At 47.6% G+C, this 21,025-nt stretch overlaps 1 protein-coding gene across 6 annotated transcripts in view; it reads left to right on the forward strand.

Moving 5' to 3' along the window:
* ppp1r16a (protein phosphatase 1, regulatory subunit 16A) overlaps nt 1-21,025 on the forward strand; it is a 145,033-nt gene that overhangs the window by 110,911 nt on the left and 13,097 nt on the right. For 4 of the 6 annotated variants that reach the window (XM_041184870.1, XM_041184871.1, XM_041184873.1 and 1 more), the window contains exons 3-9: nt 2,388-2,458; nt 4,113-4,258; nt 5,159-5,262; nt 7,682-7,809; nt 13,274-13,399; nt 14,471-14,546; nt 20,681-20,810. In XM_041184870.1, the coding sequence (XP_041040804.1) occupies nt 2,388-2,458; nt 4,113-4,258; nt 5,159-5,262; nt 7,682-7,809; nt 13,274-13,399; nt 14,471-14,546; nt 20,681-20,810 (781 nt within the window). The remainder of the gene's footprint in view (nt 1-2,387; nt 2,459-4,112; nt 4,259-5,158; nt 5,263-7,681; nt 7,810-13,273; nt 13,400-14,470; nt 14,547-20,680; nt 20,811-21,025) is intronic. The other 2 variants (XM_041184874.1, XM_041184875.1) reach the window with 2 other exon arrangements.

The raw sequence follows: 21,025 nt of genomic DNA on the forward strand, positions 1-21,025 counted from the left end.
GCTTCATTAATAGGGGCATAGAGTACAAGGGAGGTTATGATGAACTTATGTAAGACACTGGTTTGACCTCAGCTGGAGTATTGTGTACAGTTTCTGGGCGCCACACTATAGGAAGGATGTGAACACATTGGAGAGAGTGCAGAAGAGGTTTACAGGAATGGTTCCAGGGATGAGAAACTTCAGTTATGAGGAAAGATTGGAGAAGTTGGGACTGTTTTCCTTGGAGAGGAGAAGGCTAAGAGGAGACTTGATAGAAGTTTTCAAAATAATGAGGGTTCTGGACAGAGTAGATAGAGAGAAACTATTCCTGCTCGTAAACAGATCGAGAACCAGAGGGCATGGTTTTAAAATGCAAAAGAAGCAAATGCGAATTGAGAATAAACTTTTTCACACAGCAAGTGGTTTGGGTCTGGAATGCACTGCCTGGAAGTGTGGTGGAGGCAGGTTCAATCGAGGCATTCAAGAGGGCATTAGATGATTATCTAAATAGAAACAATGTGCATGGTTATGGGGAAAAGACAGGAGATTGGCATGAAGATAAGATGCTCAGAGAGCCGGTGCAGACATGATGGGCCGAATGTCCTCCTCCTACACCGTAACTATTCTGTGATTGATGGGACAGTGTAGAGGGAGCTTTCCTCTGTATCTAACCCCATGCTGTACCTGTCCTGAGAGTGTTTGATGGGGACAGTGTAGCTTTACTCTGTATCTAACCCCATGCTGTACCTGTCCTGGGAGTGTTTGATGGGGACAGTGTAGAGGGAGATTTACTCTGTATCTAACCCCGTGCTGTACCTGTCCTGGGAGTGTTTGATGGGGACAGTGTAGAGGGAGATTTACTCTCTATCTAACCCCGTGCTGTACCTGTCCTGGGAGTGTTTGATGGGGACAGTGTGGAGGAAGCTTTACTCTGTATCTAACCCCGTGCTGTACCTGTCCTGGGAGTGTTTGATGGGGACAGTGTAGAGGAAGCTTTACTCTGTATCTAACTCCGTGCTGTACCTGCCCTGGGAGTGTTTGATGGGGACAGTGTAGAGGGAGCTTTACTCCGTATCTAACCCTGTGCTGTACCTGTCCTGGGAGTGTTTGATGGGGACAGTGTAGAGGGAGATTTACTCTCTATCTAACCCCGTGCTGTCCCTGTCCTGGGAGTGTTTGATGGGGACAGTGTAGAGGGAGATTTACTCTCTATCTAACCCCGTGCTGTACCTGCCCTGGGAGTGTTTGATGGGGACAGTGTAGAGGGAGCATTACTCTGTATCTAACCCCGTGCTGTACCTGTCCTGAGAGTGTTTGATGGGGACAGTGTAGAGGGAGATTTACTCTGTATCTAACCCCGTGCTGTACCTGTCCTGGGAGTGATTGATGGGGACAGTGTAGAGGGAGCTTTACTCTGTATCTAACCCCGTGCTGTACCTGTCCTGGGAGTGTTTGATGGGGACAGTGTAGAGCGAGCTTTACTCTGTATCTAACCCCGTGCTGTACCTGTCCTGGGAGTGTTTGATGGCGACAGTGTAGAGGGAGCTTTACTCTGTATCTAACCCCGTGCTGTACCTGTCCTGGGAGTGTTTGATGGGGACAGTGTAGAGGAAGCTTTACTCTGTATCTAACCCCGTGCTGTACCTGTCCTGGGAGTGTTTGATGGGGACACTGTGGAGGGAGCTTTACTCTGTATCTAACCCCGTGCTGTACCTGTCCTGGGAGTGTTTGATGGGGACAGTGTAGAGGGAGATTTACTCTGTATCTAACCCCATGCTGTACCTGCCCTGGGAGTGTTTGATGGGGACAGTGTAGAGGGAGATTTACTCTGTATCTAACCCCGTGCTGTACCTGTCCTGGGAGTGTTTGATGGGGACAGTGTAGAGGGAGATTTACTCTGTATCTAACCCCGTGCTGTACCTGTCCTGGGAGTGTTTGATGTGGACAGTGTAGAGGGAGCTTTACTCTGTATCTAACCCCGTGCTGTACCTGTCCGGGGAGTGTTTGATGGGGACAGTGTAGAGGGAGATTTACTCTGTATCTAACCCCGTGCTGTACCTGTCCTGGGACGTTTGAAAATGACTGTATAGGGGGAGCATTACTCTCTATCTAACTTCTTACTGTACCTGTCGTGGGAGTGTTTGATGGGGACAGTGTAGAGGGAGATTTACTCTGTATCTAACCCTGTGCTGTACCTGTCCTGGGAGTGTTTGATGGGGACAGTGTAGAGGGAGCTTTACTCTGTATCTAACCCGTGCTGTACCTGTCCTGGGAGCACTTGATGCTCGGTAGGGAATGTCTTGAGTCTTACCTATCCCTAACATTGCTCACATTGTTGCACAGTTTTGGAGTCCAATCAAGAGTTTGTCCACCTCTGTTAGTGATGAGCGAATTCTCTTTCCTTACAGTTCGGCAATTATTGGAGATCGGAGTAGGCCCAGACTTGTATAATGAGGATGGTTTGACTGCACTGCATCAGGTGAGTGAGAGATTTTAGATGGTATGTATGACCAGGGAGTGTGCAACAATGTATGCCAGTGTCTCATGTTTATGTGTGATTAGTCTATGAGTCTACTGCTGCCAGAGGATTCTGTAGTGTTGGAGAGCCTGTATCCTGAGGGTGAGCTGTGAGGTTGCAGAGATGCTTCAGTGTGATTTGGACAAGCTGAGTGAGTGGGAAAATGCATGGCAGATGCAGAATAATGTGGATAAATGTGAGGTTATCCACTTTGCTAGCATAAACAGGAAGGCAGATTATTATCTGAATGGCTATAAATTGAGAGAGGAGAATGTGCAACAAGACCTGGGTGTCCTTGTACACCAGTCGCTGAAGGTAAGCATGCAGGTGCAGCAGGCGGTAAAGAAGGCAAATGGTATGTTGACCTTCATAGCCAGAGGATTCGAGTACAGGAACAGGGATGTCTTGCTGCAATTGTACAGGGCCTTGGTGAGACCACACCTAGAATATTGTGTGCAGTTTTGGTCTCCTTATCTGAGGAAGGATGTTCTTGCTATAGAGGGAGTGCAGCGAAGGTTTACCCGACTGATTCCTGGGATGGCGGGACTGACATATAAGGAGGGATTGAGACGGTTAGGATTATATTCACTGGAGTTCAGAAGAATGAGGGGGGATCTCATAGAAACCTACAAAATTCTAACAGGACTATACAGGGTAGATGCAGGAAGGATGTTCCCGATGGTGGAGGAGTCCAGAACCAGGGGTCACAGTCTGAGGATACGAGGTAGACCATTTAGGACTGAGATGAGGAGAAATTTCTTCACCCAGAGAGTGGTGAGGCTGTGGAATTCACTACCACAGAACGTATTTGAGGCCAAAACACTGTATGTTTTCAAGAAGGAGATGGATATAGCTCTTGGGGCAAAAGGGATCAAAGGGTATGGGGAGAAAGCGGGAGCAGGCTATTGAGTTAGATGATCAGCCATGATCATAATGAATGGCGGAGCAGGAGCAAAGGGCCGAATGGCCTAATCCTGCTCCTAGTTTCTATGTGCCTGTGCCAGCTCTTTGTAAGAGCTATTCAAATAACTTCTTTCCCCTGTTTTTTCCTATCCTATAAACATTTCCTTTTCAAGCGTTGTCAACTGCCCTTCAATTCAAGGGTGATACCTACCCAGGGTCATGAGTTTCTGCCATGGGTCTTCATGGCTCTGAACCAGCCGATTCTCGAGCCGCAGATCTTTTGGCACATGGGTCAGGGTGCCCCATGAGGTAGTGTGACCTGGAGTGCAGGATTTAATTCCTTTTCTTTCCTTCTCTGCTGCTGCTCTGCCTTATCGTTGGGATTCAAAGCATTTGATGGACAACTGTCGCCATTTTGAATGAAGGGTATCAAGCTCCTCCCAGTCATTAATGTCAATGCTGCAGCGTCTCAAGGAGAGCTCCAGTGTGTCTTTGAGGCGTTTTCTCTGTGCCCCCCCCCCCCCCGACAAATGTTGGCCATTTGAGAGTTGAGTAAACAGGACCTGGTTGAGGAGGGTTTCCCCCCAAGATTTTAACACAAGATTAGTACTGTTGAGGACAGTTGCTGCTGATCGAGCGGACTTTAAGTTGCAGCACTTTGACCCCTCTCATTAGTTAGCTTTTGCTTACCATCTCCTGCCTTGTTTTACAGTGCTGTATCGATGACTATGAAGACATTGTGAAGTTGCTGCTTGAAGCTAAAGCCAACGTGAATGCGTGTGACAGTGAGCTGTGGACTCCACTACATGCAGCTGCCACCTGTGGACACTTACACCTCGTGCAACAGCTGATTCAACAGTTACGTACCGAGTCTCCCTGATTCACTATTGAGCTGCAGCAGCCAAAGAATGTCTGGGTCTCGGGGGTGGGGGCAATGTGATTCAGCACCTCGCCTTGCCCACGTTGCTGTTTGCTGCTATGGGTGCTATCATTGGCTGCATGGGCCTTGCCTTCTCTGTTCTCTCAGTGCCTCACCGAGTGGCCATTCTCCTTGTGTGATGCCAGATGCCTCATGTGAGCAAGGAAACATTTCACCGTCACAGTCCTCTCCTTAACCTGACACCTCCATTTTTCTTACTCTTTCACGGGATGTGGGTGCCACTGGCAAGACCAGCATTTATTGCCCGTCCCTAATTGCCCCTTGAACTGAATTGCTTTCCTGGCCATTTCAGAGGGCAGTTAAGAGTCAGCCACATTGCTGTGGGTCTGGAGTCACATGCAGACCAGACCAGGTAAGGACACCAGATTTCCTTCCCTAAAGGGCATTAGTGAAGCAGATGGGTTTTTACAATAATCGACAATGGTTTCGTGGTCACCGTTACTGAGACTAGCTTTATAGTCAAGATTTATTAATTGTATCAGCTGCTGGGCTGGGATTTGAACCCGTCTCCCCAGAGCATTAATCTGGGCCTCTGGATTACTACTCCAGCGACAATGCCCCCACATTACCAACCCCCTCTCCTGTCCCCTGATATTGCAGTAGTTGGCACTGGATCACAAAAGATATCTTGATTTTCCTCCCACTTGCCTCAGCCGAGAAGTACCCGAGGCCATTTATAAAACCTCTCGGTTTGCTTTCTGATTCCTAACGCAATGTGTGATTTGGGTGACGGTTGAAGTTGTTGATTGCTGTCCACTGTACAGTTGTTACCTGTGTGACTCTGGTCGATGTCTCATGGTGATCTCTTCCCTTTACAGTGGTGCTAATCTCATGGCCGTCAATGCTGATGGGAACATGCCTTACGACTTGTGTGAGGATGATGTCACCTTGGACTACATCGAGAGCGCAATGGCCCAACAAGGTGCACATAGTTATTTTGGGATGGGTGAAGCGCTTGAGTCAAAAAATCATTAAAAAAAATAGGAGCAGGAGTAGGCCCCTCAAGCCTGCTCTGCCATTCAGAAAGATCATGGCCGATCTGACTGTGGCCTTAGCTCTACTTTCCTGTCCATCCCCAATAATCTTTGACTCCCTTGTTGGACAGAAATCTAACTCAACCTTGGATATATTCAATGACCCAGCCTCCACTGCTCTCTGGGGAAGAGAATTCCCTGTGAGAGGAAAATTTTCTCCCCACCTCCATCTTAAAAGGGATTCTTAAATTCTACTCCTTGATCAAGTCTCCCCTACAGGAGGAAACATCCCCCTGCCCTGTCAAGGATCTTATATAGACCATAAGATGTAGGAGCAGAATTAAGCTATCGAGTCTGCTCTGCCATTCAATGAGATCATGGCTGATCTGATAATCCTCAACTCCACTTTCCTGCCTTTTCCCCATAACCCTTGATTCCCTTACTGATTAAAAATCTGTCTATCTCAGCCTTGAATATACTTAACGACCCAGTCTCTACAGCCCTCTGCAGTAAAGAATTCCACAGATTCACTACCCCCCAAGAGAAGAAATTCCTCCTCATCTCTGTCTTAACTGGGTGACCCCTTACTCTGAGATGATGCCCTCTGGTCCTAGACTCTCCCACAAGGGGAAACAACCTCTCAGCATCCACCCTGTCCAGCCCCCTAAGAATCTTATGTTTCAATAAGGTCGCCTCTCAATCTTCTAAACTCCAATAAGTACAGGCCCAACCTACTCAACCTCTCCTCATAAGAAAATCTCTCCATACGTGGGATCAACCTAGTGAACCTTTTCTGGACTGCTTCCAATGCCAATATATCTTATACTGGCATTGGAGGCAGTCCAGAGAAGCTTAGACAGTATTATAGCCTAACCATTGCCTTGTATAGTTTTAGCAAGACTTCCCTATTTTTATACTCCATTCCCTTTGAAATAAAGGCCAACATTCCATTTCCCTTCCTTATTACCTGTTGAACTTGTATGCTAGCTTTTTGAGATTCATGCATAAGGACCCTCAAATCCCTCTGTGTTGCAGTTCTGCAGTCTTTCTCCATTTAAGTAATATTCAGCTCCTCTATTCTTCCTGCCAAAGTGCATAACCTCACATTTTCCCACATTTATATTCCATCTGCCAAGTTTTTGCTCACTCACTTAACCTGTCTGTATCCCTCTGTAGACTCCTTGTGTCATCCTCACCGCTTGCCTTCCCACCTATTTTTGTGCCATCCACACACCTGGCGATAGTGCTTCCACTTTCCTCATCCAAGTCATTAATATATATTGTAAATAATTGTGGCCCCAGCACTGATCCCTGTGGCACTCCACTAGTTACAGGTTGCCATCCTGAAAATTCTCCCCATATCCCAACTCTCTGCCTTCTATTAGTTAGCCAATCCTCCATCCATGCTAATATACTACCCCCAACACCATGGGCTCTTGTCTTATTAAGTAGCCTGATGTGCAGGACCTTATCGAACACCTTTTGGAAATCCAATATATTACATCTACTGCTTCCCCTTTATTTATCCTACTTATTACCTCCTCAAAGAATTCTAATAAGTTTATTAGGCATGATTTCCCCTTCATGAAGCCATGCTGACTCTGCTTGATTATATTATTCATTTCTAAATGCTCTGCTATTACATCCTTTATAATAGATTCTAACATTGTCCAAATAACGGATGTTAAGCTAACTGGCCTATAGTTACCTGTTTCGTCTCCCTCCCTTTTGAGGGTGTTACACTGGCCGTTTCTCAATTCTCTGGGACTTTTCCAGAATCCAAGGATTCTTGGAAGATTACTACCAGTGCATCCACTATCTCTGTAGCTACTTCCTTTAATATCCTAGGGTGCAACCCATCAGGTCCAGGGGACTTATCGGCCTTTAGCCCCATTAGTTTCCCTAGTAGTTTTTTTCTAGTGATAGTTATTATATTTATTCCCTCCCCCACTTTGTTTCAATAAGATCACCTCTCATTCTTCTAAACTCCATTGGGTATAGGCTCAACCGTTCCTCATAAGACAGCCCCTTCATCCCAGAAATCAGCCCAGTGAACCTACTCTGAACTGCTTCCAGTGCAAGTATAACCCTCCTTAAGCAAAGAGACCAAAACTGTACACAGTCCTGCACATTTACAGAGTGATCTGTGTGCAGGAATGTAATCACGAAGGCTCACTGTGACTCAGCGGTAGCACTTTTGTCTCTGACTCTCAAGCTCATGGGGTTTGAGCCCCACACCAGTGCTAAACCAGGGATATCTCTGCACAGATCAAGTATTTAACCCGGGGCAACTCAGTCACCTCAATCCCAGGGATTCCTTGGGGCAGGCTTCACCATTTTGCAAAGTGACTTGATTTTGGTTCCTAGCAGATATCACTCAGGAAAAAATTGATGAAGCACGAATGGCCACGGAGAGGTGGATGATAAAAGACATCAGGCGGCTGCTGGAGACCGAGGTGGACCTGAATAGCCAGAATGATGTGGGCACTTGTCTGGTACGCTTACCTCTATTCTCCCTGTGGAATGGGCACATAAACACCCCTGGGGCTCCTGCCACTTCTCTGCGCCGTCTATGTTATTGCCTCATTCTCCCAAAAGTGCTGGTTCTCCCCAGGGTAGGGGGAGCTGCAGCTCCTGCAGTACCTCGGCAACGCGGCCCCTCATTCCCGAGCATCACTGGCAAGATACTGTCCGCCCCATGTTGGCCCCTTGTGGTGCGCCACCTTAAACTGCTGGTGGAGGTGCTCCCATGGTACCATAGGGTAGGCAGCTAGGTTCACTCTTTGTACTGGCTTTGATACAACTGACTGATTGATTGTTTTGCTCAGCCATTTCTGAGAGCAGCTAAGAATCAAGAACCTTGCTTTGGCACTTGAATTACAGGTCAGAGAGGACTAAGGTGGCAGATTTCCCTCCCTAAAGGATATTAGTGAAACCAGTTGCATTTTAAGACAAACTGACAGCTCTATGGTCACATCTACTGAGACCAGATTTTTTAAAATTTCGGATTGGTCCCTGGGATGAGGGGGTTGTCCTGTGATGAGAGGCTGAGTCAACTGGGCCTATATTCCCTGGAGTCTAGAAGAACAAGAGGCAATCTAATTGAAACCGGCAAAATTCTGAGGGGGTTTGATAGGGCGGGTGCTGAGATTGTTTCCGCTGGTCAGTGAATCTAAAACACAGGGACACAGTCTCAGGATAAGGGGGTCGATCGTTTAGGACTGGAAAGAGGGGAAGTCTCTTCACTCTCAGGGTTGTGAATCTTTGGAATTCTCTACCCCAGAGCGTTGTGGGTGCTCCATTGTTGAATACGTTTAAGGCTGGGATAGACAGATTTTCGGTGTCTCAAGGGACATGGGGACAGGCAGAAAAGTGGAGTGAAGGCCACCATCAGATTAGTCATGATCATATTGCATGGCGGAGCAGGCTCAATGTGCCAGATGCCCTACTCCTGCTGCTATTTCTTATGTTCTTGTGTTACCTATCTAAATTTAACTCCGATTCTCCAAACGCTGTGGTGGGATTTGAACTCTTGTTCTCTAGCTTACTTGTCCAGTAGCATGGTTGCTATCCTGCAGCACCCTCTCTATGTTTGTATTTTTAGGCAGACTGTGCTAGAGCACTCACAGCTAAACTCTACCCTGTCATGGTCTAACACATGTCCCACCTGGTGTTGCTGGGTGGCAGTGAAGAGCTGTACACTGGAAAATTCTCTGTTCCACAGCTGAACAGTTGCACCACCTGAGACCTGCAGTCTTCAGGCAGGGATGTGACCCAGGGGAAAGTGATTTTTAATTTCAAAAAAGGGGAATTTGATAATCGCCGTTATTTTCCAGTCAAAATTGGCAACACCGTTTTGCATTTGTTTATTTTGAACGTACAAATATTGGTATATTTTGAATATTGTTACTTGAAAAGAAAGAGTGTGCAGGATTATGGGGAGGAAGCACGAAAATGGCACTAGGTAAATTGCTCATTCGGAGAGCCAGTACAGACACGATGGGCTGAATGGCCTCCTTCTGTGGAGTACCAATTCTGTGACTGTGATATAAAAATACCTCACAGCGTTTCTTGCAGAGGAGGAGTGAGGGGCGAGAAAAGGAAATGAACAAAGCAGAGGGGAAGGTGAGGAGGGGCAATTGAGGTTTTTGGAAGGACTGCATCTAGGTTGTGGCTTTAACACAGGAAAAACATCCCAAGGTGTTTCACATGAACATTATCAAGCATAAAAATGTGCCCTGAGCTACATAAGGAGATATAAGGACTGGTTAGCAAAAGCTTGGTCAAAGAGTAGCTGTTAAAGAACATTTTTGGTGGAAGCGTATGGGAAGGAATTTGGGAGTGTGAGGGCTCAGCAGCTGGAAGCTTGGTCCACAGTGGTGGGGTGAAGGGAGTTGGCTGCACACTCACACACTGCAGTGGAACAGAGAGTTTAAGGAACAGATTGGAAGTGGGTAGAGTGAAACCAGGGAGCGATTTAAACAAAGGGGCAAGGATTTTAAACTGGAGTAGTACACTGTTGGCCCATGCAGATCAGCGATGGCCGGTGGGGGAGGCAGTGGTGTAGTGGTATTGTCCAGAGACCCAGCGTAATGCTGTGGGGACCCAGGCTTGAGCCCCACTACAGCAACCTAGAATTAAAAGTCTAATGATGACCATGAAGCCGTTGTTGATTGTTGTAAAAACCCATCTGCTGTCCTTGCCTGGTCTGGCAACTAAGGATGGGTAATAAATGTCAGCCTGGCCAGCGGTGCCCACATCCCATGAATGATTAAAAGAAATGTGATGGATGAACAGGACAAGATGGGATTTGTGGAAGATGGAGGGGGTGTAGGTGGTCAGTAAGCAAGTTCCAGCAAAGCCTCTCCAATATTCTGGGCAACATAGCGATTTACTCTGGATGGAATGGTACAAGGTGGGTTCCTAACTGGCACTTCCCAAGCAATGAGCTTCCCATCCCTGGTTGTCCACTGGACAGGAAGGAGATGTAGAGAGGAGCACTAAGAAAAGCGGGAGGACATCTCACAGACAAGCACCTGAGGGAAATCTTCTGTAAATTTGACCACTTGGGCCACTCTCTCTGTCTCTCGCTCGCTCACTGTCTCCCCTGCTGTCCCTCCTTCTCCCTCCCTCCGCCACCCTCCGCCTTCCCATCTCTCTCTCTCTCTCAGTGTCTCAATCTATGTCTCCCTCTCTGTCTCTCTGCCTGTCTGTCTCTCTGTCTCCGTCTGTATTTCTCTCTCTCACGCAGCCTCCCTGCCTGCCCCCCGCTCTCTCACCCGCTCTCTCGCCCACCCGCCCCCTTGCTCGCCCGCTCGCCCCCTCGCCCCCTCGCTCGCTCTCTCGCCCGCCCCCTCGCCCGCCCTGTCTTAGCCAGAAGGGCCTAGTGAATGACCCATTTCAGCCTCCTGCAGAGGTTCAAGAAAGCAGCTCAACAGCACCTTCTCAAGAGCAAGTAGGGCTGGGCAATAAATATTGGCCTTGCCAACAACGCCCACATCCCATTGTTACAATCTCCGTAGAGATCAATAACAACTTTTTGAAATAAAGAAATCCAAAATCCCAGTTATTTACTGAAAGAATGAAGACCATGATTCCACAGTTTAAATTAGAAGAATTTATACTTGGAGACTTAAAGCCAACATTATAAGACCATAAGACGTAGGAGCAGAAATTAGGCGATTCGGCCCATCGAGTCTGCTCTGCCATTCAGTCATGGCTGATAAGCTTCTCAACCCCATTCTCCCGCCTTCTCGCCGTAACCTTTGATCCCCTTACCAATCAAGAACCTATCTATCTCGGTCTTAAATACACTCAATGACCTGGCCTCCACAGCCTTCTGTGGCAATGAATTCCATAGATTCACCACTCTCTGGCTAAAGAAGTTTCTCCTCATCTCTGTTCTAAAAGGTCTTCCCTTTACTCTGAGGCTCTGCCATCGGGTCCTAGTCTCTCCTACTAATGGAAACATCTTCCCCACGTCCACTCTATCCAGGCCTTTCAGTATTCTGTAAGTTTCAATCAGATCCCCCCTCATCCTTCTAAACTCCATCGAGTATAGACCCAGAGTCCTCAAATGTTCCTCATATGTTAAGCCTTTCATTCCTGGGATCGTTCTCGTGAACTCCTCTGGACCCTCTCCAAGGTCAGCACATCCTTCCTGAGATACGGGGCCCAAAATTGCTCACAATATTCTAAATGTGGTCTGACCAGAGCCTTATAAAACCTCAGCAGTCCATCCCTGCTTTTATATTCTAGTCCTCTCAAAATAAATGCCAACATTGCATTTGCCTTCCTAACTACCGACTCAACCTGCAAGTTAACCTTAAGAGAATCCTGGACTAGGACTCCCAAGTCCCTTTGCACTCCAGATTTCTGAATTCTCTCCCCATTTAGAAAATAGTCACTGCCTCTATTCTTCCTACCACATTATCTTAGATAATCTCCTATATTCTCAAACCCAAAATCAACATAAATTGCCTTTAATTCATGTTTAACTTGAAGTCAATTATAAACTATAAATTAAACATTAAATGGTAGATTCAACTAAGACACACCTTACGAATTGACTCTGCAGTCTACACAAGATATAGGTCATCGCATTCAGTCCAAAAATCCTTCAAAACCCTATCTTCCTCATCACAGATGCCTGTTTTCATGGGCACAGTCTTCACTACAAAGGGCAGATCTCTGCAGGACGACCTCAACCCGGTCTGAACAGGGTAGCTCCACCATTGCTCTCTTCCAGCAGCTTATTCTCAGCTTCTGGTTCGGGACAGTCTCCTTCAGCCTGCCTGTACTGAACCCCTGGAGTCATCAGCTACTGCTGCCGAGCTTGGAATGCTCTGTGTCTTTTTATACCAGCTTCAAATCGCTAGAAGTTTTGGTTTCAGTTTTTGTTCCCTTAGAAACTGGAGGGGGTGGGGGGCAGTGGGCAAGGGGTTCAGTTTCCTTTTTCTCTTTCCCTTTTCGGTTTCCCTTCCAGTCTCTGTTCTCAATTAGGATCAGCCTCAAAAAATATAAACTTTGAAAGCACAGAAACCATGGCACTGTGAAAGAAATTTTTAAAAAAATGTTAACTCTGCACATTAAGGTCCAGCCAAAGAAACAAATTAAAAGTTATAACTGTAAAACTTTCAGGTGAAATGTTTTCCTAAAGCACTTTGAGTAAATTACAGCAAAAAAATCCCTTTCAAATGAATGCTCAATTGCTGGAATTTACAGTGTTCTCATTATAAATGTAGACATAAGAATTTATAAAGTACAAAACAAAAACAGAATTACCTGGAAAAACTCAGCAGGTCTGGCAGCATCGGCGGAGAAGAAAAGAGTTGACGTTTCGAGTCCTCATGACCCTTCAACAGAACTGGGTGAATCCAAGGAGAGGGGTGAAATATAAGCTGGTTTAAGGTGTGGGGGTGGGGGGAGAGAAGCTGGGGGGCGGGGTGTGGTTGTTGGGACAAACAAGCCGTGATAGGAGCAGATCATCAAACGATGTCACAGACAAAAGAACAAAAGAACACAGGTGTTGAAGTTGGTGATATTATCTAAGCGAATGTGCTAATTAAGAATGGATGGTAGGGCACTCAAGGTACAGCTTTAGTGGGGGTGGGGGGGGCATAAAAGATTTTAAAATAATGGAAATAGGTGGGAAAAGAAAAATCTATATAATTTATTGGAAAAAACAAAAGGAAGGGGGAAACAGAAAGGGGGTGGGGATGGAGGAGGAGGTTCAAGATCTAAAGTTGTTGAATTCAATATTCAGTCCAGAAGGCTGTAAAGTGCCTAGTCGGAAGATGAGGTGCTGTTCCTCCAGTTTGCGTTGGGCTTCACTGTATAATCTATAATATATAATTTATAAAGTACCAGATTGACGTGTATGTGACAAGAACCTGACTTGAGGTTTTTGAGAGAGATTGAGATGGATGCCTGCTGTAAGCCGCTCTGTCCTGTTTACAGCTCCATATCGCTGCAGCAAATGGCTACACAGAAGCTGCTCAACTGTTGCTGGGGCACAAAGCTAAAGTGGATCTAAAGGATGCTGATGGTTGGGAACCACTGCACGCTGCAGCATGTTGGGGACAGGTCAGTGCATTTCACTATAATCAGACAGATTGGCATTGCTTCAGTACAGTGCTGTATATTGGCAGGGGTGGTTGGCTTTGGAGAGAGGGTGCCTGTATCAAGGGAGAGGGTGTGGGTGAGGCTGCCCTGTATCGAGGGAGAGGGAGAGGGTGTGGGTGAGGCTGCCCTGTATCGAGGGAGAGGGAGAGGGTGTGGGTGAGGCTGCCCTGTATCGAGGGAGAGGGAGAGGGTGTGGGTGAGGCTGCCCTGTATTGAGGGAGAGGGAGAGGGTGTGGGTGAGGCTGCCCTGTATCGAGGGAGAGGTTGTGGGTGAGGCTGCCCTGTATCGAGGGAGAGGGTGTGGGTGAGGCTGCCCTGTATCGAGGGAGAGGGTGTGGGTGAGGCTGCCCTGTATCGAGGGAGAGGGTGTGGGTGAGGCTGCCCTGTATCGAGGGAGAGGGTGTGGGTGAGGCTGCCCTGTATTGAGGGAGAGGGAGAGGGTGTGGGTGAGGCTGCCTTGTATCGAGGGAGAGGGTGTGGGTGAGGCTGCCCTGTATCGAGGGAGAGGGAGAGGGTGTGGGTGAGGCTGCCCTGTATTGAGGGAGAGGGAGAGGGTGTGGGTGAGGCTGCCCTGTATCGAGGGAGAGGGTGTGGGTGAGGCTGCCCTGTATTGAGGGAGAGGGAGAGGGTGTGGATGAGGCTGCCCTGTATCGAGGGAGAGGGTGTGGGTGAGGCTGCCCTGTATCGAGGGAGAGGGAGAGGGTGTGGGTGAGGCTGCCCTGTATCGAGGGAGAGGGAGAGGGTGTAGGTGAGGCTGCCCTGTATCGAGGGAGAGGGAGAGGGTGTGGATGAGGCTGCCCTGTATCGAGGGAGAGGGAGAGGGTGTGGGTGAGGTTGCCCTGTATCGGGTGAGGGGGTGTAGGTGGGGCTGCCCTGTAGCAGGGGATGGGGGTGTGTTGGGGTAAGTGTATGGTAGACAAGGTAGTCAGTTATGTCGAGAGGGTTGGGCTGGATATGGGAATCAGTTGTGGGGAGGATGAAAGCACAAAATAACTCTCCTGTTTTAGTTACAAACAACTCTGCCTGTTACAGGTTCACATGGTGGAACTGTTGGTGGGTCATGGAGCAAACCTGAATGCCAGATCTTTCCTGGATGAGACTCCAATAGGTATGGAGCACTTCTGAGAAGTTATCACATTATATTTCCAGCTGACTGACTTTTTTTATTCATTCGTGGGATGTGGGTGTCGCTGGCTGGGCCAGTATTTATTGCCCATCCCTAATTGCCCGTGTTCATAGGGCATTTAAGAGTCAACCATATTGCTGTGGGTCTGGAGTCACATGTAGGCCAGACAAGGATTTCCTTCCCTAAAGGACATTACTTTAACAACAATCAGCAATGGTTTCATTAGACTTCAAAATTCCAGATTTTTTATTGAATTCAAATTGCACCATCTGCCGTGGCGAGATTCGAACCCTGGGTCTCTGAATTACTAGTCCAGCGACAATACCACTACATCACCTCCCCTGCCTATATATGCTTCCAACAGGTTTGTCACCCAGCACAAACCCTCCTACACCAAGGGTCCCATGGGATTTAACCCAGTGTGCTGTTTAGTATTTAATACAAAATCTCACTTAGATGATGCATTCAGTTATCGTCCCACACACACACTATATGTGCTTCCTATCCTGACCACTAGTGTTCATTAAACTTCATTTGCCACTGATTAGCCCAACTGAAAACCCTACCAACACTCATGATGTGAGATTTTGATTCTGAGGCACTTTGAGTGTTTGTAAGACCCTGTGCTGAAACAACAATAGAACTGATTTATTCAATTATCATGAAACAACATGCGTAAGCATAGAATGGCCTCCTTCTGTGCTGTAACCATTTAGCCCATCATGCCTATGCTAGCTCTCTCCAAGAGCAATTCACCTAGTCCCACTCTCCTACCTTTTTCTTGTAACCCCGCATTTTTTTCCCTTCAGATAAAGATCCAATTCCTTCTTGAAGGCCTCGATTGACCCTGCCTCCACCACACTCTAAGTGCATTCCAGATCCTAACCACTCACAGCATGAAAGAATTTTTCCTCATGTCGCTTTTGCTTTTTTTGCCAAGCACCTTAAATCTGTGCCCTCTGGTTCTTGATCCTTCCACCAATGGGAACAATTTCTCCTTATCCACTCTGTTCAGACCCCTCATGATTTTAAATACCTCTATCAAATCTCCTCTCAGCCTTCTCTTCTCCAAGGAAAACAGTCCCAACTTCTCAAACCTATCCTTCTTCTCTGGAAACGTTTCTGTCGATCTTTTCTGCACCCTCCCTAATGCCTCACATCCTTCCCAAAGTGTCGCATCCAGAACTGGATGCAGTACTCCAGTTGAGGCTGAGCCAGTGTTTTATAAAGTCCTCTCATTCGCAGGGGTTACATTCCCATGAATCCCCGGAAAGGGGGAAGGCGATGGCATAGTGGTATTGTCGCTGGACCCTAGTGATCCAGAGACCCAGGGTAATGCTCTGGGGACCCGGGTTGGAACCCCACCATGGCAGGTGGTGGAATTTGAATTCAATAAAAATCTGGAATTGAAAGTCCAATGATGACCATAAAACTAGTGTCGATTGTTGTAAAAACCCGTCTGGTTCACTCTTGTCCTTTAGGGAAGGAAATCTGTCATCCTTACCTGGCCTGACCAGGCCTACATGTGACTGTCTCACAGACGGTCTCAAGCAACAGCCGCCTGACATTGTCATCCCCATGGAATCATACCTTACAGATAATGTCCCATCACCATCCCTGGGTACGTCCTGTCCCACCAGCAGGACAGACCCAGCAGAAGGCAGTAGCACAGTGGAATACAGTCGGGAGGGAGTTGTCCTCAACATTGACTCCGGGCCCCATGAAGTCTCATGACATCAGGTCAAATATGGGCAAGGAATTGTCCTGCTGATTACCACGTAATGTCCTCCCTCAACTGATGAATCAGTGCCTCCTCCATGTTGAACATCACTTGGGGGAAGCACTGAGGGTGGCAAGGGTGCAGAATGTACTCTAGTTGGGGGACTTCTATGGCCATCACCAAGAGTGGCTCGGTAGCACCACTACTGACTGAGCTGGCCGAGTCCTAGATGACATAACTGCTAGACTGGGTCTGCGGCAGGTGGTGAGGGAGACAACAAGAGGGAAAAACATACTGGGCCTCATCCTCACCAACCTGCCTGCTGCAGATGCATCTGTCCATGACAGTATCGGTAGGAGTGACCATCGCACAGTCATTGTGGAGATGAAGTCCCACCATCACATTGAGGACACCCTCCATCGTGTTGTGTGGCACTACCACTGTGCTAAATGGATAGATTTTGAACAGATCTAGCAACTCAAGATTGGGCATCCATGAGGCACTGTGGGACATCAGCAGCAGCAGAATTGTACTCAAACACAATCTGTAACCTCATGGCCCAGCATATCCCCCACTCTACCATTACCATCAAGCCTGGGGATCAACCCTGGTTCAACGAAGAGTGCAGGAGGGCATGTCAGGAGCAGCACCATTGTGGCTGGCTAGGCCATTTCAGAGGGCAGTTAAGAGTCAACCATGTTGCTGTGGGTCTGGAGTCACATGTAGGCCAGACAAGGTAAGGACAGCAGATTTCCTTCTCTAAAGGGCATTAGTGACCCAGATGGGTTTTTACAATAATCGACAGTGGTTTCATGATCATCATTAGAGTTTTAATTCCAGATTTTATTGAACTCAAGTCAATATTGGTGGAATTCAGAAGACCAGACCAACTGTGGTGGGATTCAAACCCAGGTCCCCAGACCATTACAAAAATACCTGGAAAAACTCAGCATGTCTGGCAGCATCTGCGGAGAGGAACACAGTTAACGTTTTGAGTCCGAATGATCTTTCAACAGAACATTCGGACTCGAAACGTTAACTGTGTTCCTCTCCGCAGATGTTGCCAGACCAGCTGAGTTTTTCCAGGTATTTTTGTTTTTGTTTTGGATTTCCAGCATCCGCAGCTTTTTGCTTTTATCCCCAGACCATTACTCTGGGCCTCTGGATTACCAGCCCAGTGACAATACCACTGAAGCACAGCCTCCCTTTAATTCCTCCCCACTGAGGGCCAGAAGTGGCTCCTTGGAGTGTTAAATAGCTGCAGGGCCGTCAGTATAAATGGCAATGTGTCCTTCACCCATTCTTCAGGTGGTTGTGTGAACCCCCCTCCCTATCTCTGCACACCACCCCCCCCCACCCCCCTTAAAAAACCTGGCCATACGCTGCTCATTTTTGATCAATAACTTTGATTTAAATGCTAACAATTTGTAAAGGTTAAATAAGGCCAAAACATAGCTGGAGCTACTCTCTGAGATGACCCCAGCTGCTGCTACATTGGTTATCCAGGTCATAGAAAGTAGCCACGTAGACCAAATGTGCATTCCACAGGACTGAGATGCCCTTGGCGGGGAGGGTTACCATTGACCAGAAACTGAACTGGACCAGCCATAGAAATACTGTGGCTACAAGAGCAGGTCAGAGGCTGGGAATCCTGAGACGAGTAATCACCTCCTGACTCCCCAAAGCCCGCCCACCATCCAGAAGGCACGAGTGGAATACTCCCCACTTGCCTGGATGAGTGCAGCTCCCACAACACTCAAGAATGTTACAACCAGGTGAGGAGGTTGAATGATTTTTCCCTCTTTGCCCTCTCCTCCTTTGACTGCAACAGGTTTTGGTTGTTTGAAACAGGTTATACTTGGCAATGGAGCAAGTGCTTAGCCGTTTACACACTGTGATAATAAAAGAACCCATCGGACAGGTTTTGAGTTTAACAAGGGAAGAGGTTAGCTTTGTTATACTTGAACCGATCCAATTAAAATAATAGAATATGCACCGACCTTCACTTGCGCACTCTCACTCAAAGCTCGTGCGCACACATACACAGGTTACAGAGTGGGGAAGGATAGGTTGACTAAATTAGACGCCATAAAATTAAGAAGAATTCACAGTCTGCACTTTGGTGACTCAGCTGGTCAGGCTGAATCCGGTGGTCTTGCTGCTTTCTCTCGGTGGTCCTGGTCTTCTGATTTCAGCATTGAGGTGGTTTGAAACTGCAGGTGGATGATCGTTCTGTTCTCCTGGGGGGCACAGCTGTTGAGTTCTTTCCTTAAAATCTCTGCTTTCTGCACATGGAGTGAGAGTCACTCAAAAGAGCAGACAGGGCCCAAAAGCTTCCAAGTTGGGTGGAGAAAGAGAGAGAGAATATCTCTCAGCTGTTAGTTTTCAGTTCTGCTGAGAAAACACGTGCTTAAGACATACTAAAGGTTGGCTTGCCTTGTGACTGCCGTCTCCGACTGACCAGTGTTTCAAACAAGATCAGGTATTCCAACTGTAACTTGATTAGATCAGTTCTGGAAATTCCCCTATTAGCCAGGGTCCTGTTGTTCACATCATTATAGTTGATGGCTTGTCTCCACCCAGTTGGGTATCTGGACATGGTGCTGACAGAATAGAAAAAAATGGTTTATGCACATTCCTCTGAGATCATTGTCTTCGATGGCTTTTTGCAGGCATGTCATCTCCATCTGGGTGGGGCTGGAAGGTGGAATGTATAGCTGTGCAAATGAGGTAGCCATTTTGGCTGTGAGTTCCAGTCACTTTAGTCTGAGTTTTAACGAAGCCAGTATGTAAAAGTGTAATGCCTCTTTCCAGCCCATGCATTAAAATCATAATTTGGCATAAAGCACATCTTCATGACAAGCAGCCTGTTTGATCAGCACCCTATCCATCACCTTAAAACATTCACTCCCTCCAGCACAGACGCACAGTAGCAGCAGTGTACACCATCGACAAGATGCACTGCAGGAACTCACCAAGGCTCCTCAGACACCACCTTCCATGACCTCTTCACCTAGAAGGACAAGGGCAGCAGACACATGGGGAACACCACCAGCTGGAAGTTCCCCTCCAAGTCACTCACCATCCTGACTTGGAAATATATTACCGTTCCTTCACTGTCGCTGGGTCAAAATCCTGGAACTCCCTCCCTAACAGCACTGTGGGTGTACCTACACCACATGGGTTGCAGTGGTTCAAGAAGGCAGCTCACCACCACCTTCTCAAGGGGCAATTAGGGATGGACAATAAATGCTGGGCCCAGCCAGTGAAGCCCACATCCTGTGATAGAAATTTTATTTAAAGTGTTTATTCTCTTAAACCTTTGGATAGCTCTTTCAAAGAACCTGGACCTGCACAAATGAATCAAGATGTTTTCTTATCGGGTTTTGTTTTTATTCCGTAGCTGCGCTGTTCTCTCATTCTCTATTCCTTGAACTTTACCCCCGACCCCACTCCCCGCAGCTCAATATTGTCTTCGTGTTAACAGCGGGTAAGAGCTAAAGGCCTTCACTCATCTATGCCGATGGTGACTGTAAGACAGGAATACAGATAAGCTTATCTACAAGGATGCTGAAGCTACACAAAGGGCAGGCAGCTAGCTATCTTTATGACTGCAGCTGTAGCAGCCACTGAGGACCAAGTCTCCGCGCTGGCTTGGACACATTCCAAAATGCCCTTGGCAGCAAATTCTGTTTTTTTAAAAAAAAAGCTGTGTCACAAATTAAATATAACTTTTGACACAATGCAGCCTTCCCCGGGCCAGAGTTTCTCGGGTCAGGTGTTAAGCAGCACTGAGGATGAAGTTGGTTAACCAAGCACAGCCCCACCAAACTCACCATCAGACCACGCAAGGGATTGAGCAGCTGATCTGGGGGAGGGGCAAAAGACTTCATAGCCATAGAATGACTTCAAAGAAGCTGCAACTGTTTCGCCAAATAAAACAAGCACAGCAGCTTCCTTGTGTGCTTTCATATCCCATGCGCGTATGGCCAATAGTCAAAATGCAAAATACAGCAGATGCTGGAAATCTGAAATGAAAATGAAAACTGGGGCAAATACTCAGCAGGTCTGGCCGCATCCGCGGGGAGAGAGAAAAGCAGAGGTAACGTTTCAGCTCTGTGACCTCTCAGAGAGAGTGTTCTGCTAAAAAGGCCATCAACTGGAACAGATGTTTCCTGACCTGCTGGACACTTACAGCATTTTCTGTCTTTATTGCCGGTTTGCCTGCCTGGGGGGCGTGCGCTGGTTGAGAGGGGCTTGCTGCCCATCGACTGCAATCTGATATCACGTAGCTGCGGCTCGACCATCTAAAGCAGGTACCCTACACTGCCCTCCTCTGACAAATTGCTGCCTCGATGTGTCTGTCCCTCACTCGGTGATTATCTCTGTTTTACAGATGTGTGTGGGGATGAAGAGGTTCGGAATAAGATGCTGGAACTGAAACACAAGCACGATGCAATCATGAAATCACACGACAAGCACAAGACAGCCTTACAGAGGCGAACATCCAGTACAGGGAGCAGAGGGTGAGTGACAGCCCAGGGATCCAGTACAGGGATCCAGTACAGGGAGCAGCGGGTGAGTGACAGTCTGGGGATCCAGCACAGGTAGCAGCGGATGAGTGACAGTCTGGGGATCCAGCACAGGTAGCAGCGGATGAGTGACAGTCTGGGGATCCAGCACAGGTAGCAGCGGATGAGTGACGGTCCGGGGATCCAGTACAGGGAGCGGGGGGAGTGAC

Source organism: Carcharodon carcharias, chromosome 3 (assembly GCF_017639515.1).
Source record: "Carcharodon carcharias isolate sCarCar2 chromosome 3, sCarCar2.pri, whole genome shotgun sequence".
NCBI lineage: Eukaryota > Metazoa > Chordata > Chondrichthyes > Lamniformes > Lamnidae > Carcharodon > Carcharodon carcharias.